This window comes from Thyridium curvatum (assembly GCF_004353045.1).
Source record: "Thyridium curvatum strain D216 chromosome Unknown NODE_16_length_530760_cov_82.129700, whole genome shotgun sequence".
NCBI lineage: Eukaryota > Fungi > Ascomycota > Sordariomycetes > Thyridiales > Thyridiaceae > Thyridium > Thyridium curvatum.
This window is the reverse complement of record NW_022156771.1, coordinates 337,797-355,473: the sequence shown is the minus strand read 5'-3', so window position 1 is coordinate 355,473 and position 17,677 is coordinate 337,797. Positions and strand designations below refer to the sequence as shown.

General features: G+C 55.7%; 2 protein-coding genes across 2 annotated transcripts; both read right to left on the bottom strand.

Annotated features, from left to right (window-relative positions):
- Window positions 1-796: 796 nt before the first annotated feature.
- Window positions 797-2,717, bottom strand: E0L32_003651 (uncharacterized protein; the record flags this gene model as incomplete). The annotated part of the gene is made up of 2 exons (XM_031137975.1): window positions 797-2,344; window positions 2,397-2,717. 2 exons carry the CDS (start codon window positions 2,715-2,717, stop codon window positions 797-799), a joined length of 1,869 nt encoding a protein of 622 aa, XP_030998421.1.
- Window positions 2,718-15,837: 13,120 nt separating this feature from the next.
- Window positions 15,838-17,467, bottom strand: E0L32_003650 (uncharacterized protein; the record flags this gene model as incomplete). Its single annotated transcript, XM_031137974.1, has 3 exons — window positions 15,838-16,394; window positions 17,094-17,203; window positions 17,325-17,467. The coding sequence occupies 3 exons, from the start codon at window positions 17,465-17,467 to the stop codon at window positions 15,838-15,840; spliced, it is 810 nt and encodes a 269-aa protein (XP_030998420.1).
- Window positions 17,468-17,677: the final 210 nt, after the last annotated feature.

Sequence of the window (17,677 nt, the reverse complement as noted above, 5' to 3'; positions counted from 1 at the left end):
CACCCCCAGGTATCCTTCCCAGTCTCTTGCTCGACGGTGCCATCCAACTCGACCATATTTTCGCTTCTTGCCCGAGGCGACGAGAGAACATCACGATCCAAATGCGCGAACCTGGAAGCCTCTCGGCCTTGTGTTGAGCATGTTTGATTGCTATACTCGTTCTATCATCTCATCCGCCTTTCGTTTGACGGTACGTAAGAAGACATCCGCCTCCCTTTGTCTATCGAACCCATCCATGCGTTGGTATACTCCAAACCAAAACGATACCCTTTCGTTCCAAAGATGTCCAAAGACAGTGTGCTGCACGCTCAGACCAACACCGGAATATACAAAAAGAAAAAGAAAAAAGAAAAGCCACTTTCATCGACGCCGAAGGTGTACAAGCAATGACCAGAGATCAAAAGAAAAGCAAAACCAAATAACGGGGAGGAAAAGACAGGTTGGGAGTCTTATCTCTTCCCCTCTGGGTATTCCGTCTTTCCGCCATCACCATCCTTATATACCAATGTCCCCTGCCTTTCCTCGATCCTTGTTATTTTCCCTTCTTGTACTCATTACATTAAATGATGGTTTGCTGTTGATGTTGCTTGTTGGTTGGTTGAGGGCGGTGGCGGTTGTCGTTGTCGAATGTTGATGCTAATTGTGGTTGTAGAGAATGACTGGCTGTTGATACAATGACTCCATGACCGACGACAGTCATGTATACAAATCGACGCTTTTCCGGGACCCTATCGGTTTGCAACTAGAAGGAGCGTGGGTGAATATTACAATTTGCCGAGACCGATGAAAGCAAGGATCAGTTCTCACTGCCAAAATCCGAAGGGGTGATGTTGGGCGTGAACTGGATGTGGCTCGACTTGGAAGCGAGAGGCGAACCCCTCATCGACGCATCACTACCAACGTACGAAGCACTCGGGAAGGTGTACTCGGCGTTGTTGGACCCCCAAGCAAAATAACTCGGGCCCATGGTCGGGGCGAAAGATGGAGTGGCCGGTTGGCTGTTGACAACATAGGTCGGTGCCGACGAGGCCATGGCGAACTCCTCCGAACCGAAGCTGCCCAGTCCCGGAGTGACCAGAGGCTCATCCTGGGGCACGTAGTTCCACGCCGAATCGAGGCCCAAGACCTGCTCAGAGTAGACTCGAGCAAGGCCCGGGGTTCCGGGAGGAGTCTTGAGAGTCGACTCCATCCTGCTGAAGAAGGGATTGGGCTGAACAGAAGGACCCAAGGTGTATCGCTGCTCATCATCCGATGCACTTGACGACACAGTGGTCTCCCTTGCGGTCTGCTGGCCTTGGAAAGGGTGGTCGCTGGGAGTCACAGGAGACAGCGTGGTGGGCATAGAGGCCATGACAGGAGACCGAGCACTCTGCTGAAGAGATCGCATCAGTGCCTCCTTTGTTCGCTCATAATACATGGGAGACCTCGGCGCCTGGATGTTCAGAGAGGGCTTTTGAATCCTGCAGGGCATGGTACCAGTCGCCGAGACAATGCGCCGCATCGGACTGGCAGCGTCAGAACGCCGAACCATATCCATTCCAGTTTTGGGTCCGTACGAATAGCTTCGCAGCGCTGTTGTGCTAAGCTGGGCTGGGATGCCACGGTTTCGTCGAGACGCAATGTTCGAAGGTGGAGGGGGAGACTTGAAGCGCATATCTGTCGAGTCTGGCGAGGATTGGTGAGACATCGACCGGGGGGAAGGGTGCTCGATATTGATATTGCCGGTGAACAGCTCGTTCTGCGCATCTCCCAGGTCCTGGGACGGAAGGCATGGAACGGGAGACACAGAGCCGGAGAGAGATCCAGCCGCGACAACATTGGCAAAGTCTCCAAAAGCATCGAGGCCTTGCACCGGACCATTCGAAGCGTCAAAGGTCGGGATCGAGAGATGACCGCCAGACATGCTGCAGGCCATCATGCCAGATGACTGAGACGGTATAGAGAAGGGAGTGCCCAGCATAGCCGGGTGTGGATGGACGGGCTGGAAGGGGAGCGACTCCGGCGACAGGTACTGATCTTCAGCCATCTCTTGAGCATCACCTTCAGAACTAGGAGCACCCTCCTCCAACGACATGCTGGGGGCAAGAGTCAAGTCCTCATCATCATCCTCCTCTTCCTCGTCATCGACAGAGCGGCTTGCATCACCGGTGTCTGGGAAGGCGGCTGACGAAGCCTGTAGCGGCTGGCTGTGGTTGCTGAGGCCGTAGTACTCGCTCACATTGTGCTGGTCTTGGCCATCAGGCGAGCTGGCACCTGAGGCAACTCCGTCCGCTGACTGTTGAGCTTCGAACTCCCTCGACTTCCTCATTTGCTTCTCTTTGGCACGGCGGTTTTGGAACCAGTTCTATGGATAATTAGCGACGCCCTTGAGTCCAGGTGGCTGGGCTTGGAAATACATTTATCCTGGGATGCTCGACCTTCAAGAGATCGGCAATCTCCCGCTTCCGGCCGCTGGTCGGCTTAGGGTTCTTTCGAAATTCCCTCTCGAGAAGCTCGACCTCGTCCTTGGCGAGTCTAGGCTTCGGTTCGGGCTGCTTTGCGTGTTGCATATCCCTCGGGCCCATCATGGCACGCTGTTGTTGCTGAAGCTGAGCAAACATATACAATTGCTCATTGGAGTAAGGGAATGGATATCCGGGATGGGATGGAGGGGCACTGAAGGACTGCATGTTGTAGTTCGGTCGATAGCCGCTGCGGTACAAGGTGAGGTAATCCATGGCTAACGATGTGATGGGCGAGGCAGGTTGCTGGATAGCGAGGTGTTCGGATGGGCATGGAACTCCGGGTCAAACAATGTCAACGAAAGACGACGGTTTCTTCGCGAGAGTAGGAAAGAGTGGAAAGAAAAGGCACTTTGGCTCGACGGGGTGGTTGAAAGAATGACTGAAGGTCGGACTGCAAGGAAGGCCAAAAGACTGAGCAAAGACGAGGGTCTTGCTGAACGAATGTATGGGTCGACAAGGTCGAGGCTCCGAGGAATGGGATCGAGGACGCGGGCAGGTTCAAGAGCCGGGGATCCTTTTGGTATAAAAGTGACGGCCTCCGAGAGGGATGGGAGGAGAGCCCTTTGGTCGCGTACGACCAGCTGAGACAGGACTATGCAGATGAACTCTTCGCGAGGAGTAGATCGCGTCTGTCAAGCCAAACGTCTAGTTGTTTCGACAAGAACGAAAGATCGAGCAAGCGGGAGAGGAAAGGAAGGGATGGGGGGGTGTGGAGTAGATGAAGTACTCCTGGGATCTCTCGGTGCATCGTCGTCAAGACGGCGGCGTGTGTGGTCCTCTCTATGAGTGCCTAGCCTTGTGGTCAGGTAGGTACCGGGAGGTATGGGACAGGACAAGACGGACCAGGGAGACCGGGATGGACCAGGGTGGAGGACAGGTCCAAGAGACGGAGCAGACAGGTAGGTAGGTGCCGTCGAAGCTAGCCCCTTCAGCCGAGCCAAGTACCTAGAGTGAAAGACAGCGACAGCGGACGGGAAGATACTCTGGTCGAGAAGAGGAAAAGACGAGAGAAGATGGGGGCTTGTGCGAGTTGAGCCAATGCGCCCCTGGTCCAGCACAAGGTGGGTAACCCAGATGTAGAGCGATAGTTACTTGCAGCTACCTGGCGGGCTGCGAGCACAATACAAAGACAGCCGTCCAGGCGTGTACCGTGTTCAGTACCTCCCTCCGCCTAGTGTCATCCCGGGTTGCTGTCCAGAGATCCGGAGCTTTGTGAGAGCATGTGGACGAAAAAAAGTGACAGGGGCGGACCTTGCAATGGCTTGGCCCGCCTCTGCGCTGTGTGGATCCCCCTGATGGGAGACAGGGTTTGGGGAGAGGAGCCCGGCCGCCCCCCCTGTACGTATGTGCGGGCCTTGAGTAGAGACGAGCGACAAAGGAGGGATGGGAGAGGATGGGATGGGATGGTGGTGGAGGTTGATGTGGATGGATGGGTGGATGATGGGATGGCGGCCGTCGCAAGGTCGTGTACCTAGCGCCCATCCGAACGAAAAGAAGAAGAAAGGTACCTACCGTAGTGCCCTTGGAGCGACCCATGTCCTCGGGGGCCGGGCTGGGTGTGTCACCCTAACCTTGGCCCAAAGAGGTACCTGAGAGGGCTGAATTCGCTTGCTCCAGTACATACCTTGACTACCTGTACCTGTACCTACAATTTACAAACCTTACAGAGTACTCAACACTACAGGGCATGCCCAGTACTTTCCAAGAGATGACGATGTGATGGGCGAGCCACCTACCCAGAAATGAATAGCCAGGGCGGCAAGAGAGCAGGGAAAAGCAAAGGAATAGGGACGCCGAGACTCGAGTGGGTGACAGCAAGACATCGCGCGCGACATCAATGCAGGGCGTGCACACTGGAAATGAGCAAAGCACTGCGAGAAAGGGGAGAGAGGTAAAAAGCCTTGGCCCTCTCGCAGCGCGAGCTGCAACACACGCGTTGGCAATCAGCGCTAGACAGAGGCGCTGACGGAACCAAAGGAACGGCTTCTTGGACGGACAGCTCAGGATGGACTGATTTGCGCAGGGGGAGACGGACAAAGCGGCAGAGACGCATGGCCACTGATGTGGACTGTTCTTCCTGGCCTCACTCTCCCTGTCCTCGGCCTGCTCGGTGGTGCGTGCACCTAGAAGAGATCGCGGCAGGAAACAGTGGAGTAGGACGCTAATGGGGGGGGGGGGGGGGGGGGTGGGGGGGAATACCTGGAAGCTGGCTGATGCTACCTCCTAGCGGGGTTTTCAAGGTCCCCCGCGAGGTACTTTTTCTCCCATGCGGCAGAAGGCCGGAGGACGGAGCTAGAGCAGCACCAACACGGCCGAGAAAAGACGAAAAGGGCATCTTTCTGTCGTCAATGTCTGACCTCGAAGAGGTTTGGGACGGGCCTGGGTCTGGCCTCCCGGACCTCGTTTACCGTACTGGACGGACGGTGTGCAAAGGCAAAGAGTTAATTGCAAAAAATGGCAAGCTCCGTCCTGACCTGGGAGCAAATAGCGCGTGAGGACCGCTTGAGCAAAGTTCAGTAGATAGGTCAACTAAGGCGGAATCGGCTTCGCGCGGGCGGGCTCATCTTCAGGATCTAGGCCTGGATTTGGTGCAGAGTCACTGCAGAGTCACTGCAGACACGGTGACAAAATGGAACCTTGGAGCCTTTCCACGCTCAGGAGCGCTGGGAAATGAGAAGGAGGGACCAAAGGGGAACCTTCGCGGGCAGGCCAGGGCGCTGGTGGAGGCATCAAATCCATTGTGCCCCTGCCCAAGGGGAGGAAAGAACGGCCCCGTGGACTTTTTTTTGACACCAGCCCCTCCTTCTCCCTGTGCTCTCAGGTCAAGACAGCGTGTTAGTTATCAAGATTGAGATTGACACCCTCGAGCAATCAAAATATCCCCTCGCACAACCGTCCCCTTGTTCCTCCTGCCCACCCCCTCTCGGCATGGAAAAGATGAGCGATGACGAGAATGACGAGACAGCCCAATCTTCACGCAGCCGAGCACCCCAGCCAACGTGCTTCTGGCATGCGCAACGTTGAACATTCTCCTCTTTTCCACTTTCCTCGTTTCCGCAGGTGTCTCAGACACAACCCGAGGGACCGCCCCGCTCGCTCCTCGCGAATCCAGGAACAGATTGAATTTTCGCCTAGTCCCCTCGTCCTCTAGTCGCCTCGGCGTCCCAGCGAGAAGGACTGGACCCAATCCACTACCAGAAGGCGCCAATGCCACCGCTGGGGACCAGTGCGTCCCAGCAGAACAACTTCAGCGACACGTTGTACCTCGAGTCGGCGAGAGCATTCATCGGAGGATGCCGATTGGAGCTAATCATTCAGTCACTGAGGAAGAGTAAATCCAGTCATGCGGGCGTCATGCTCGAAGACTCTCACCAAGACGAGAAGCCGCAAAGTTTTTGCCAAGCACCCGATCAGTATCCTCTTTCCTCTGTGTCGTCTAGAACCTGCAGGGTTGGGACGGAATGCTGGGGTCACTGTGCCATGACATGACAGCTGCCACAAGAAGTCAGAGGGATTGCATATGGGATGCACATCATGCGGTACCTGGTTAGGCTCCTCTCAATCCCAGTGCACATCCACCAGGTAGGTTTGCACCTACTGCGGAGGTCCCAGGTGGGCCATTTCGCTTACTGATTGCTCTGATTCGCACCCAGCCCGCACTCTGCCACATATGCCACCAAACAACCAAGATCAGCTTGCTATTTGCTCAATAGCTGTTTCACGGTCACTCGATTCAGAAGCTGGCACTGCACGAAAAGCCATAAACGTCACTGTCTCTCTCGCCAACCTTCATCGGGCCTTAAAGTTCAGACCATTCTTGGAATGAGATGGCCTGGGTGAAAGCAACTAATGAGAGGGTCCCGGCATCTTCGATCGCGCCTGAACGATGCCCTCCAACAAATGGCTCCCACTGAAAAAGCCAATCGTATCAAAAAGCTGACAACCTTACTTGCACTGGAGGTGTTCTGCCAAGACGGCTGATGCTGCGCACTACTAGAGGACACCACAAATCATCAGTCAGAGCCCAACTCGTCAGGGAAAGCTCCTCTAAGAACTCGATGGCTAATGCGGGCATCTCGCCGCGAAGACTTGGTGCTAGATGTTCAGACAAGACAAAAATGCCCTGCTTAAGCAGCGAGAGTCCAGCTTCCGGCAAGGCCTGATTTGTGTTCACTAGTTTGAATTCTGATTCTGAGAATTATCGTTGCCCCCCTGGAAACATCGCGAGCACGGTTTCAACCCACGACGCCCAGAACTCCAAGCAGTGTCCGGAGGCAAGTCGGGACCCCCACCATTGTGCGTGCATATGCAGTTTGGGTTCGGGGCAGGCAGGTTCAGCTGGCCAGCACACTTCGCGGCCGGTGCGCAGCATGCATCAACGGCTTTGCTTCCCCTTTGGTGGCACCATCTCTTGCTCTTCTAGAGGGGACGAAATGCGTCGACCGGGCCCGAGCCATTGACGCGCATGACCGGCCGGGGAGGGGTCACTGATGGTCGGCTGTGAGTGGTCTCACGCCACAGCGTCGCACCGCGTCCGCCGCTGTAGCAATTGCTTCTATTTCTGTCATGTCTCAAAGCCCGAGAAACCTACGTTGCCCCTCTTCACACATGGACATATGGTCACCTTGGAGGGCGCAAAGGAGAGGACGGGCGCTGCTGGAGATTGGTTGAAAGCGCCCCCGACGACATGCATGCGCGCTCTCCCTCACAAGGTCGTATCCTTAGCCGTCACCCGCCATTACTAAGGAACGGTACCTAAGGAGTAGTCTACCGACCTATCCCCCAGAGAGCAAGGAGAGAAACTTTGCAAGGCCACTCATTGCAATTCAGTGTGCACGGGAACTCGATGAGGATGGCGGCTACCTGTCAACCGCGATAGCCCTCGAGCAGACGACACTGGCTTAGGTCATACAAGGACGACCCTTGCAACAGTACTTTTATGCACGTCGATTTCCAACCATGGTAAGGCCGACACCAGCACCCATGCAGGTCAACCAGTCGCAAGAAATTGTCAAAAGAGGCTAAGGCGGCCCGGGTTCTATCCCTAAAATGCAATCTTGACAACGCAGTCGCATACGCAACTGGACAAAGAAAGACTTCATGCTTTTCGATTGATGTTCTGAGCAGTGCTACAGTTCACGGAATGCTGCCTAGCTGGGTATTGGCTTGTATTCTCAGCATACCTGCCAGTCGGGACATGCAGAGGTACCCAAGCTCCTTCAGCCCTGATCATCATTCGCAAGCCTGTGACGACGCCGAGAAGCAAACGCAAAATGAGGTATATCTAGAGGATGCTTTCCCTCCTATCGCTTTGATCTGCCGATAGGTGGGTGTTTTCAAGATGATGACAAAGTGGAGAGCTTGCTTTTTAGCGTGGCATCCCAGCGGACTGGTTCTCCCAAATGAGGCAGATGAGGTCGCCTGGACTTGTCGATCATCCTCTCCTGATTGGGCACAGCCGCATGCTCCCCACGCCAAAGTGCCCTATGCAGTTGGAAACCGCCGGAAACAGCAAATTCCGGACAGGGCATCGAAATGTTTTGGTGGTACGGGCTTCAGCTGGAGATGGACCCTTGTCTAGCTCGAAGCAATCCATTTTCAGGCTTTGTTGGAACGGTCGAGACCTTGGAGAAGGCTGTGATATCATCTTTTGCTTGTCCTTATTGCTCCATTTCGGTCGTCTGGGAGTCCCCGAGACACGTCGTAACCCCCAGACCCGCAGAAAGAAAGAAAAAAGGATCCCATGGTCACATGGGAAAAGTCTACTCGACATCGAAAATACGATTTTTTTTTTCGAGCTTGTTCGTTGAGCAAGCATCCGGCACGCGCGCCCTCGTGGGGAGAGGCAAAAACTCTCCACGCGGCTGTTGTCCGCACGCGCCGTTATTCAGGGTCTGGAACAAGCCCGGCGAATGGATACGACCCGAAGGAAATTTTCGTGAGCCGAAATCACCGAAGATGCCATACTTCGTACAGCCAGCTGGGTTTGTTCGGGCTGAAGGCTCTAGCTCAGAGACGGCTGGAAATTTAGGGCAGAAGCGGGCCCTGACGGGCGGTAACCACCAGGTAGCAACGCCCGGCTGACCACGGCTTCGCTAAGGATTCCAACAGGCTGGTAAAGTACTTCCACCTCGCCGCGAGGCTTTCTGCCCTTAGCGGGATGGCTTGAATGGCAAAAGCCTAGAGCTTCGTGTTCAATAAACTCACTGCGATGGAAAGTGGCGTGTTTTCCAAGCCTCGCGCCCGGCCGAGCCTCGCAGCCGTTGACGGACGGTTGACCAACGGGCTCTTGGTATGACGCCAGTGATCTTGATAGCTATCAAATCGCCAAACTATTGATGTTTGCTCCTGTCACTCGCCCATCCCCCACAGTCTTACCCTTTTCGTCGCGAACAAAGTTCGATAACACCAGTCGTTGCCATTGCTAGCGGGGTCTCACATTCGGGCATCACAATCATCAAACAGCACCAAAGAGACTTCAAAGATGTGTGACGTCGACGTGATTGCACAGGGGTTGAAAATGACCTGCCTATTGGGCAGCGTACGACTGCTATGCTCGAGGCTTGAACAAGTACTTCGTAGCTAGCTGAACCCAGGCTTGGAGGCGGGCTACTGCATCGCCCCTCATCTCGCTAAAGTACGGCAACCATGACAGAGCACAGCTTGCTGGATGTTGGATCCAAAAATGAAGCTCACGATGCACGCGGAATGACACACTGCACCGCTTTCCGCGTGTACTCAAGCTAGAATGCCGTTCTTTAAAAAACATACGACAAGTGGATCTGATTTTGGCCAAACGGTATCGCCAGTGTCACGGGCAAGTCGGCTCTGGGACGGCGCCCAGCGCTAGAAGGGTTCCAGAACCCTGGAAACGCCGACGTCCTGACTCGAGCAGCCGTCTTCCTGGGACTTGGGTTACGTTACGTATGCAAAAGTACTGTATTCGCGGATTCCGGGGCCGAGGCTATGACGCCAAAGACCAAAATCACCGGCTTTTGCCTTGACCCGCCGACTTGGTAAAACGCGGATCGTGAAGCCCGTGGCTGAGACCGAACACGACGCTCGAAAGTTGGGTGCAAGGCTGTCGGGCAGTTTGGCACCTCCGTAGCTTCACAGCCCAGCAAGGCAGTCCCCAAAGCTGTGGGACTGGTCTAGAATCTCGCCAAACCATCCCAATACGGTTAGCACGTGGTGTGCGAGAGCGCCCAGAATACCTACAGCAACTACTTGTAACTACCTGTCCCGAGGGTCCTTCACACTGGCGCACCACCCGAGGCCGGGTTCGGCGTACCTACGTCCCGCAGCCCAGTGCCTTGGTCTGCCTCCCAACAAATGCCTGTCACAGCTCATGCTTGGCATCCAGGGGACCAGTGTGGCGTGAAAGTGCCGTGCTATGGAACTTGCGATAACGGCCCCTTGTCAAGTTACTGAATCTTGTCATTTGGAATTGGGAGAAATAGGCATCATCTCACTCCATCGAAACGAGACCGGAAAAAAAGCAAAGTATCATCAGATTTGGCTATTTTCTTTGGTCAAAATAAGCTATGACCTACACACCCTTCGTTGACAGTCTGACGAGAACCTCTGGGGAGACAAGAGGTTCCTTAGCCCAACTCGCTGTCCACCTGGCGGGAAACCACCTCGACGTTGCAAGCGCCGACAACCACTATCACACACCCTCTTCGAATTTCTGGCTCTTAGCGGCCGCGATGGCACAACGAAGTGCGGGTGACAGGCCAAACCGGTTGTCTACTTCCCGCGCGCGCATACCTCACGAGATTGTCAACGGAAAAAAGACAGCTTTGCTTTGCTCTTACTCTTGTTCTGTACCCACAATGATCCTGAGCACCTATGTCGCGCCTCTTCTCGGAATCTTTAGGACAGCCAAGCCATTCTGATGGGTCCTCCGAGGTTATCTGATCCTTAGGATCGAGTCACGTTTTCTGCAGAGCTTGGGGATTTCTGGAAAGGGGAAAGGAACCGCTTTGGACGGACTGCAGAGTGATGAAGCACGGACCCCAAGTTATCGCAAGATTATCGCGCGATACGTCAGGACTTCGCCCCCCTGCAGATCCACTCTTCCGACGAATCTCGAGAGAGGACCTCAGGAGTCAGAAGTGCTGGGTCACAGTTTCTCAGAGAGATAAAAAATCCCCTTTTCCAAATCGACAAATCCCACTGTGATGGTCCGCCTTTTTAGAAGGGCAGCTAGGGGCCCCCACAGGGAATAAGTGGAGGGCCCTGCTATCCCCGCCCTGAGTTTGGCGCCGGCGTTCCCACCTGCATGGATCCCAGCTCGGTGCTGGGCTGGTGCACATGGGCGGCCATCCTCGTCCCCTCGCCCAATCCTCCAGCATCCTCCTCCCAGCGCAGGAGATTAGAGGCCAGTCTTTGGCCCGCGCAGCCACGTGTAGTGACCAGCCCCGGCGCGCCCTAGGGCGCCAGTGGTCGGACCACCCCTGCATCAGAAGGGCTAAAAGGGCCCCAGCATGGCAGAGGGCGGTACATTGCTGCTACTTTTCTCTCCCAAGCGCTTTATTTCGGCCATGTACCCCCCAAGTCACGCTAAGCTTTCCGGCCAAGGGTACTCTCTGTGCGCTGATGCTGGTCTCTGTTCACTTCGCGGTGCATCGTCAGAGGAAGCCAGGCCAAGAGAAGAGACAGTCAACAAATGGCCCCTCTGCGCGCCTCGAGCGGTGCAGACTCAACTTCTATGCGTCCATTTTCACGGCCGTACTAGAGCGGCTGATCAACCAGGAGGGGCGCGACATGACCACGGCATTTCCGCCCCAGCCAGCCCAAAGCCCAGCCCTTGGTTAGACTTTGCTCAAATTGCAACTCCAAGATGGGCCTCTCCCTCCGCCAAAGGGCGCTTGACCTCAAGGTCGATCCACGTTCGTTTAATAATCACCAAAGGCAACCACATCATCCTCTCCCTCGCGAAAGCTACCTGCCAACTTCTTGCGTAGCTGAGCGGCGCCTCAGGAACCTTATTACTCAGTGAAGAGCGGCGGCCCTCGGCACCCAGAAATAGGAGAGACACTTCCCGCATACCTCTCTGCTCTCGCTTGGAGCCGCATTCCGGGCGATCTCGGCCTTGATTCAGAAGAGCTGACTCTTCCCCCCCATCCCGAGGCGGCCAATCACAGGTTGCCGACGTGCGCCTGAGCGCGGGGCTACTTGTTACAGGCTTGACGCCAGTCTTGTCCGAAAACGAGAGCGTCGCTTTAGTCTGGTTGAACGGAGCAATGCACCGAGCAAGCAACAACTTCCCTATCAAGCGAAGTGATGGACATTCAGCTGCTTCTTGGCCGTCGGCGATGAGAGGTCCTATGATGCAAGTTGAAAGAGAGATAGGTAAGGATGCTTGCAGTAAAAATGTTATTAGGCGGGTCCGATTGGCCTCTGGTCACGCCCCTGTTGCCGCATTGGGAGACAGGGCCGCTGAGGGTGAAGATCTTCCCAAGCCCGCTTTGATCTTGTCGATCCCCCAACATAAACAATTTGGATCGTCTTCTTCCAGGGGGGTTGTTTTGATTCTGATGCGGAAAGCCAAGAGGCAAGCACCCGCGCCGCCTTTGACCCGATCCCAATGCAACCTCAGCCTTCCATTTCCCATCGGGCATTTACCGCCAATTGCCCAGGACTCTGGTGATCGCCGCAATCCAAGATCGAGATCAGGGAGGACCCGGTTTTATTTGCAATGTCAATGTCGAGTTGCTCCATCCTTGCCTGCACCAACACATCGCGGTTCCGGTTTTGTTGCTCCTGCATCACGTAAGGAGGCATGGGAGAACACGAGCGAGGCCACGCATCCTTCGTCGTTGCTTAGCTCCCCACGCCCGTACCGGCTTTTTCTTCAAGGAGGAGAAGAAGGAGGAGAAGGTCCTGGCTTAGCTGGTGTAGCGTAGAGGACGAGGAGGTCGATCCCACTTTTACCGTTTGCTGATACGGTCCTAGGGCGACGCCACGAGAAAGCTGTTTGGCCATCCCAAGGTCTAGTTTCTCAACAACGGCAACTTCCTCCCCTCTCACACCCACAAAGTAGATGTCAAAATCCCATGGGTGTTGTCCTCCCCCTCCTCTGGGAGAGAGTTTTGAAGCCTCAACCGCTCTATCCCCGTACCCGCCTCGCGCACCCGCGACCACCACCTCCTCCTCCGGCCGAGGTCGCCACCACCAAGCCCGAATAAGGGCCGTTTCTCGCCAATCTCTCTGCCTGCCTCTGAGGCCACACACACACCAACAAAAGACGTCGCGTCTAGTTGGGCGAATGCTATGGTCCGGTGAACGACACCCGCCTGCTCGGCGCCGTTTGGTGGGTTAGCTCAAGTGCACTTCAATAGTGCCTCTCTGATGTCTCACATTTTCTGTTTGGTTACTTAAGCACACAAACACGCGAAACACCTGCGCGCGGTGACGTCGAGGCCCGTTTTCTTTGTCGACGAGTGACGACAGAAAGGGGCTTTTTTTTCTTCTTCTTTCTCGCTTGCTGGGAGCGGATGACGGGTGTCTTTGCCCCAAGAGCTGCATCGGGCACCAAGGGAGATGACTAGGCACAGAGCCTATGCAGGAACGACAGGTTTGGCGTTACTCAAGTCGCCGACCAGTCTGCCGGTGGCGGTCGATCAACTTTTACTTTTTGGAACGACGGCTGCCGCACGGCTCGAACTACATGGCGGTACCTCACGAATGCGAATACGCGAACGTCCCTATGTAACGACCGTCGCATGTCACGAAGGCTAGCCGCATTAGTTGAGCAAGGCGGGCAAAGCCACTTATCGTCGTCGTCTCGAAGCCGCAACCGGTCCCAGAGAGCGTTGCAATCTGGCCGTCCTAAGTTAGTTGAGGAGGGCTAGGAGGTGTCTCCAGGGCCGGACTTGGAGATGTTGAGAGAGGGGGGGGTACGTAAACCAAAACCCAATTGTCCCTTGTGGCGGCGGACGAGAATAGCCTTGTCTCTCCTTTCCCGCCTGCTTCCCAACGTGCTGGGCTCACGCCTCTCCTGAGGAACTAGCACCGGGCGGGACCTTACATCCAGGCCGAAGCAGCGGTGCAACAGTCGAGCAAGGGGGGGGGGGGGGCGGCTTCCCGAATCGCGCATTTCTGGTTTGACAAGGTCTGCTCGGGCGATCTCCCATGGTGATAGGTATGCACAAGGGACAAAACTGTCATGCACAGCAGGATCTCTTGCCGCACCCATGGACCCGGGAGAGACGCCTGCACAAGGCCTGGTGTTACCGCACCTCAGCCCTCGGGCCTCACAAGGCAACGGGGCATTACACGGGTAAGATCCCTGGATATCAAAATGCCACCGAAGGCCCGGCTCTTGGTGATCCGAGATAAGACACTTGCGATGCTTTGTGTTATCGTCGCACGACTTGATCGGGTACCTTGCAAGTGATGCTCAGAGGGTTGGGGCCCACGAATGAGCTTTCAACAAGTGCGCAACAGTTGCCTTTTCCGTATGCAGGTACGAGACGCAAAGCACAAATATGGCATATGAGGAGGCGTTTTCTAGTTGACTAGGCTGAACTCGTTTGGACTTGGAGACCTGGGTAGCTCAACGTAGCTCAACTCCCTTACCCGTAATCACGAGCGACTAAATGGCGCCATGGCGGCGGACAAGAAAAGCTCAAGCCTCGAAACGGTGGACGCCTCGCTGTCGCACGCCTATCATCATCACGGTCAGCAATGACAAAATGCGAAAAAAGTCAAAGCACGAGGGAGATAGGTAGCGGTGATAAGTCGAGCTTGGCCTTGGACGTCTAGGCCTCCCCTACCAAGCCAAACTGCCGTTTTGGATTTGTAGTCTTGTAAGTGGCTGGCTGCTGATCCGTTGTAGACAAGGCGCTACGTGCGAGACGCGCACACCTCCTCCTTCCTACCTTTTTATTTTACCTTTTTTTTATTTCCCGTGAGCGAACACAGCCTAGCACGCAACCCAAAAACCACACCAATGGACAGCTTCTCCTCAGCCCCGGCCAATTCCCACATGTGGGCATCTTCACGAAAATAAATTGTCGATGGGGGAGAAAATGCAGATGTCCGGGATGTATCTTGCTTTGCTGGCTCGAGGTACTCCGCTGGCAGAGTGGGTTTTTCCTATCTTTCCGGGGCGGGGGGACGATTTTGTTCGACGGCGGTCTCGATCAGACTAGGCCGCTCTCTCCCCGGACACGTCCGCGCGTCGAAGCTTGAGGTGAACAGTGAACTTGCTTTTTTGCCCTCTTTTCCCCCCTCAAACGCGGTAGGGTTAAGCTCCGCTCAGGGACGGAGTAACTAACCTACTAACCTACAGCTGCAGCTTCTCCTTCCTAACTGGTTAGGTGCACACAACTAGGTCTTTTCTCCCGTGGCCAGGGGATCCTCGTCGAACGACGGCGCTGACAGCGGCATATTGACCGGGTTGTGCTCCTGGTCTGCCTCTCGGCGTGCATGGCGCGCGGTGCTCCAAAGAGAAGGAAGTTGGCATCCGGGAGGTACTCTCTCGTTGCAGCGACCCTGTACTATTTGCTCTCTCTCTCTCTCTCTCTCTCTCTCTCTCTCTTTTAGGTCCCGCCTCTCAGGCAGTGGCATGACTAGGGGAGATGAGCAAGAGAGGACAAGACAGTTCGTGAGTTGGTTTACTTCTTTGCTTTTTTGTTCCAAGAAGTCTTGGACGAACAGATCATGCGCATTGAAGGGGTGGCTCAGCTTCATTTCGGGGGAGGTGTTCCCACGCGGGAGTTGAGGCTGCTGACATCAGGTCTCAGGCTGCAAGAGAGACAGGAAAAAAGCAAAGCTGCTTTCTTTTACTTTTTTTCCCAGCTCCGCCTGTCTCGCGTGCAGTGTCTGACAATCACGCCTCTGGGGGACGAGGGTGACCGGCGCGTGGGGAGGATGCTGCAAGATGAGATGGGATGAGATTGACGGGCCTGGGGAGTCTTCAACAACACTCCAAGTTACTCCTGCTGCTTGCATCTCCTTGCTTTTTCCGGACCACTTAGCAGCCTCGCTTGGAGGCATGTCGCGCGCTACAACAGGCCCGTGGCTTGCAGGTCGTGCCTCTTGCTCCTGCAGGACCTTATCTCATTTCCCGCTACGCAAGGGATGCATATCTAGTGCCCACAGTCGACACTGCTGGCACCGCGCCGGACTGCCTGCTGGAGACAAGACGGCTTCATGCCGAATCTAGGGGAAAGAACGACGCTTCTATTCAAGATTACCTACACGCACGCTGACGACTCTCGTCTCCGGATTCTGAGACTCCTTTGTGCCTATCGCTTCTAATTTCGCGTTTCCTCCTTCACACCTCCCTCTCCGCTGGCCTCCCTCTCGAGCGGTGGGGGTGTCATTGGCCCTTGGCAACGAGGCCGTTGGAGAACTCCAACGTCACGGCTCCCCCCTTGCTCTCGACCACGCGCACCGACCTCAGGTCCTGCACGATCCAGTCCGGCTCCGCGCTGGCGACCTGCTCGGCCGTGTGGCTCGTGACCAGGCCCAGCACCCTGCAGCCCGCGGCCTTGCCGGCCCGGATGCCCGCGGGGCTGTCCTCGAGCACGAGCACGCTGGCCGCGCGGTCCCGCGGGTGCTCGAGCCTGTCGAGGCCCAGCAGGTAGCAGGCCGGGTCGGGCTTGCCGTTCTCGACGGACTCGGCCGAGATGAGGTGCTCGGGCTCGGGCAGGCCCAGCACGCCCAGCCAGCCGTGCACGAGGGGCTCGGTGCCCGAGGTCACGATGGCCCAGGGGGCTGCCGCGCCGCCGCCGCCGCCGCCGTTATTACTGCGGCTGCTGCTGCTGCTGCTGCTGGTGCTGTGGATCAGCGCGTCGAGCAGCGCCCTTGCGCCGGGGATCTCGACGGCGTCCTTGCCGTAGAGCTTGGGGAGGACGGCCTCCATGCGGCGCACGTCTGTTTGATTGGGGGAGACGTCATTGCGTTAGTTTCATGTTGTAATTTTCTTTTTTTTGCACTTGAGTTCCTTCTCCGTCAAGGGGAGGGAGGTCGTGCGTGTGGCAATATGATGGCTGCACGGTTTGTCTTCCCCCCCTAACAAAAGGGCAAATTGCTCATGACTTTGGGCTCCGTGGCGTTGCCTAAGCTGTCTAGTATGCAGCTGAGCCTCTGCGTACCTAGACCCCTATCCCCGGGATGTTGTACCCCGGCGGAAAGGCCTCTTTGTTTTTTGGGAAGGGGGGGTCCTCTTTGATGCGGCTCTCGCTCTCTGTGCTTCGGCAATGCACACGCCCTCTCCCTTGCCCGTTCTTGTCCCCCACTTGGTATGAACTTGGTAAGAAGGTTCCACATCGTGGCTACAGGAGTTGTCATGGGCCGTAATTCGGCGAATCGTCTTGTCTTGGGAGGGATGGAAGTGGTAAGAGTTCGGGAAATGAAGAGAGTCACCTCCGCTCCGGATGATAAGCGTGTAAGTGCGCGTGTGTGAGCCTGACGCGAGCAAGAGTCATGGCGCCTTGCGTCAAGGCTCCGCGAGAGACGCAGGCCGTCCAGTCCGAGGAAATGAAATGACGATCTCAGGGGTAGAGATGAATGAGGAATTGATGACGAGTGCACATGGTGGCTTGTGGCGGAGAGAGAGAGAGATCGACTTACACTCCCAGTTCGCCTTCTCGGGCGCCAGGATTTTGAGAATGTCTATACTCCGCCGACCGTGGGACGTCTCGAGGATGACTTCAGGCGGTACTCCTATCTCGTTGCCGACTCTGTTTCCCCCCAAGTCGAGATTTGTCACATGTCAGCGCCGTGATCCCACTCTCCTCCTCCTTCGTGATGGCGACAGAGCCTCACAACACCGAGCCTTGATCGTGAGTCCGGGTAGCTTACGTGTGCCAATGCTTGACGACTGCGTCTGTAGAGTCGATGATGGTGCCGTCCATGTCAAAGAGAAAGCCTTCAAACGTGGCGGTGACCGGCGGGGCGCTGTAGTCGGCCTCGCTGGCGGGCGTCGTTTGCTCGTTGATAGTCATGGCTTCGTAAGTTGGGCGAATTGCACCCAGTTGAGATGGGTATAACTTGTTGTCTAGTTGTTGTTTGAAGTAGAATAGATAAATCCAATAACAAATACCGTTATTCGCTGAACGTAGGAGAGTGTCGTTGAGTTATGTATCTTCCCGTGAATGAGCCAGAACCCGGGATTACTCCAAAGCCAAAAACACTCACGATACTTTTGAGGCGAA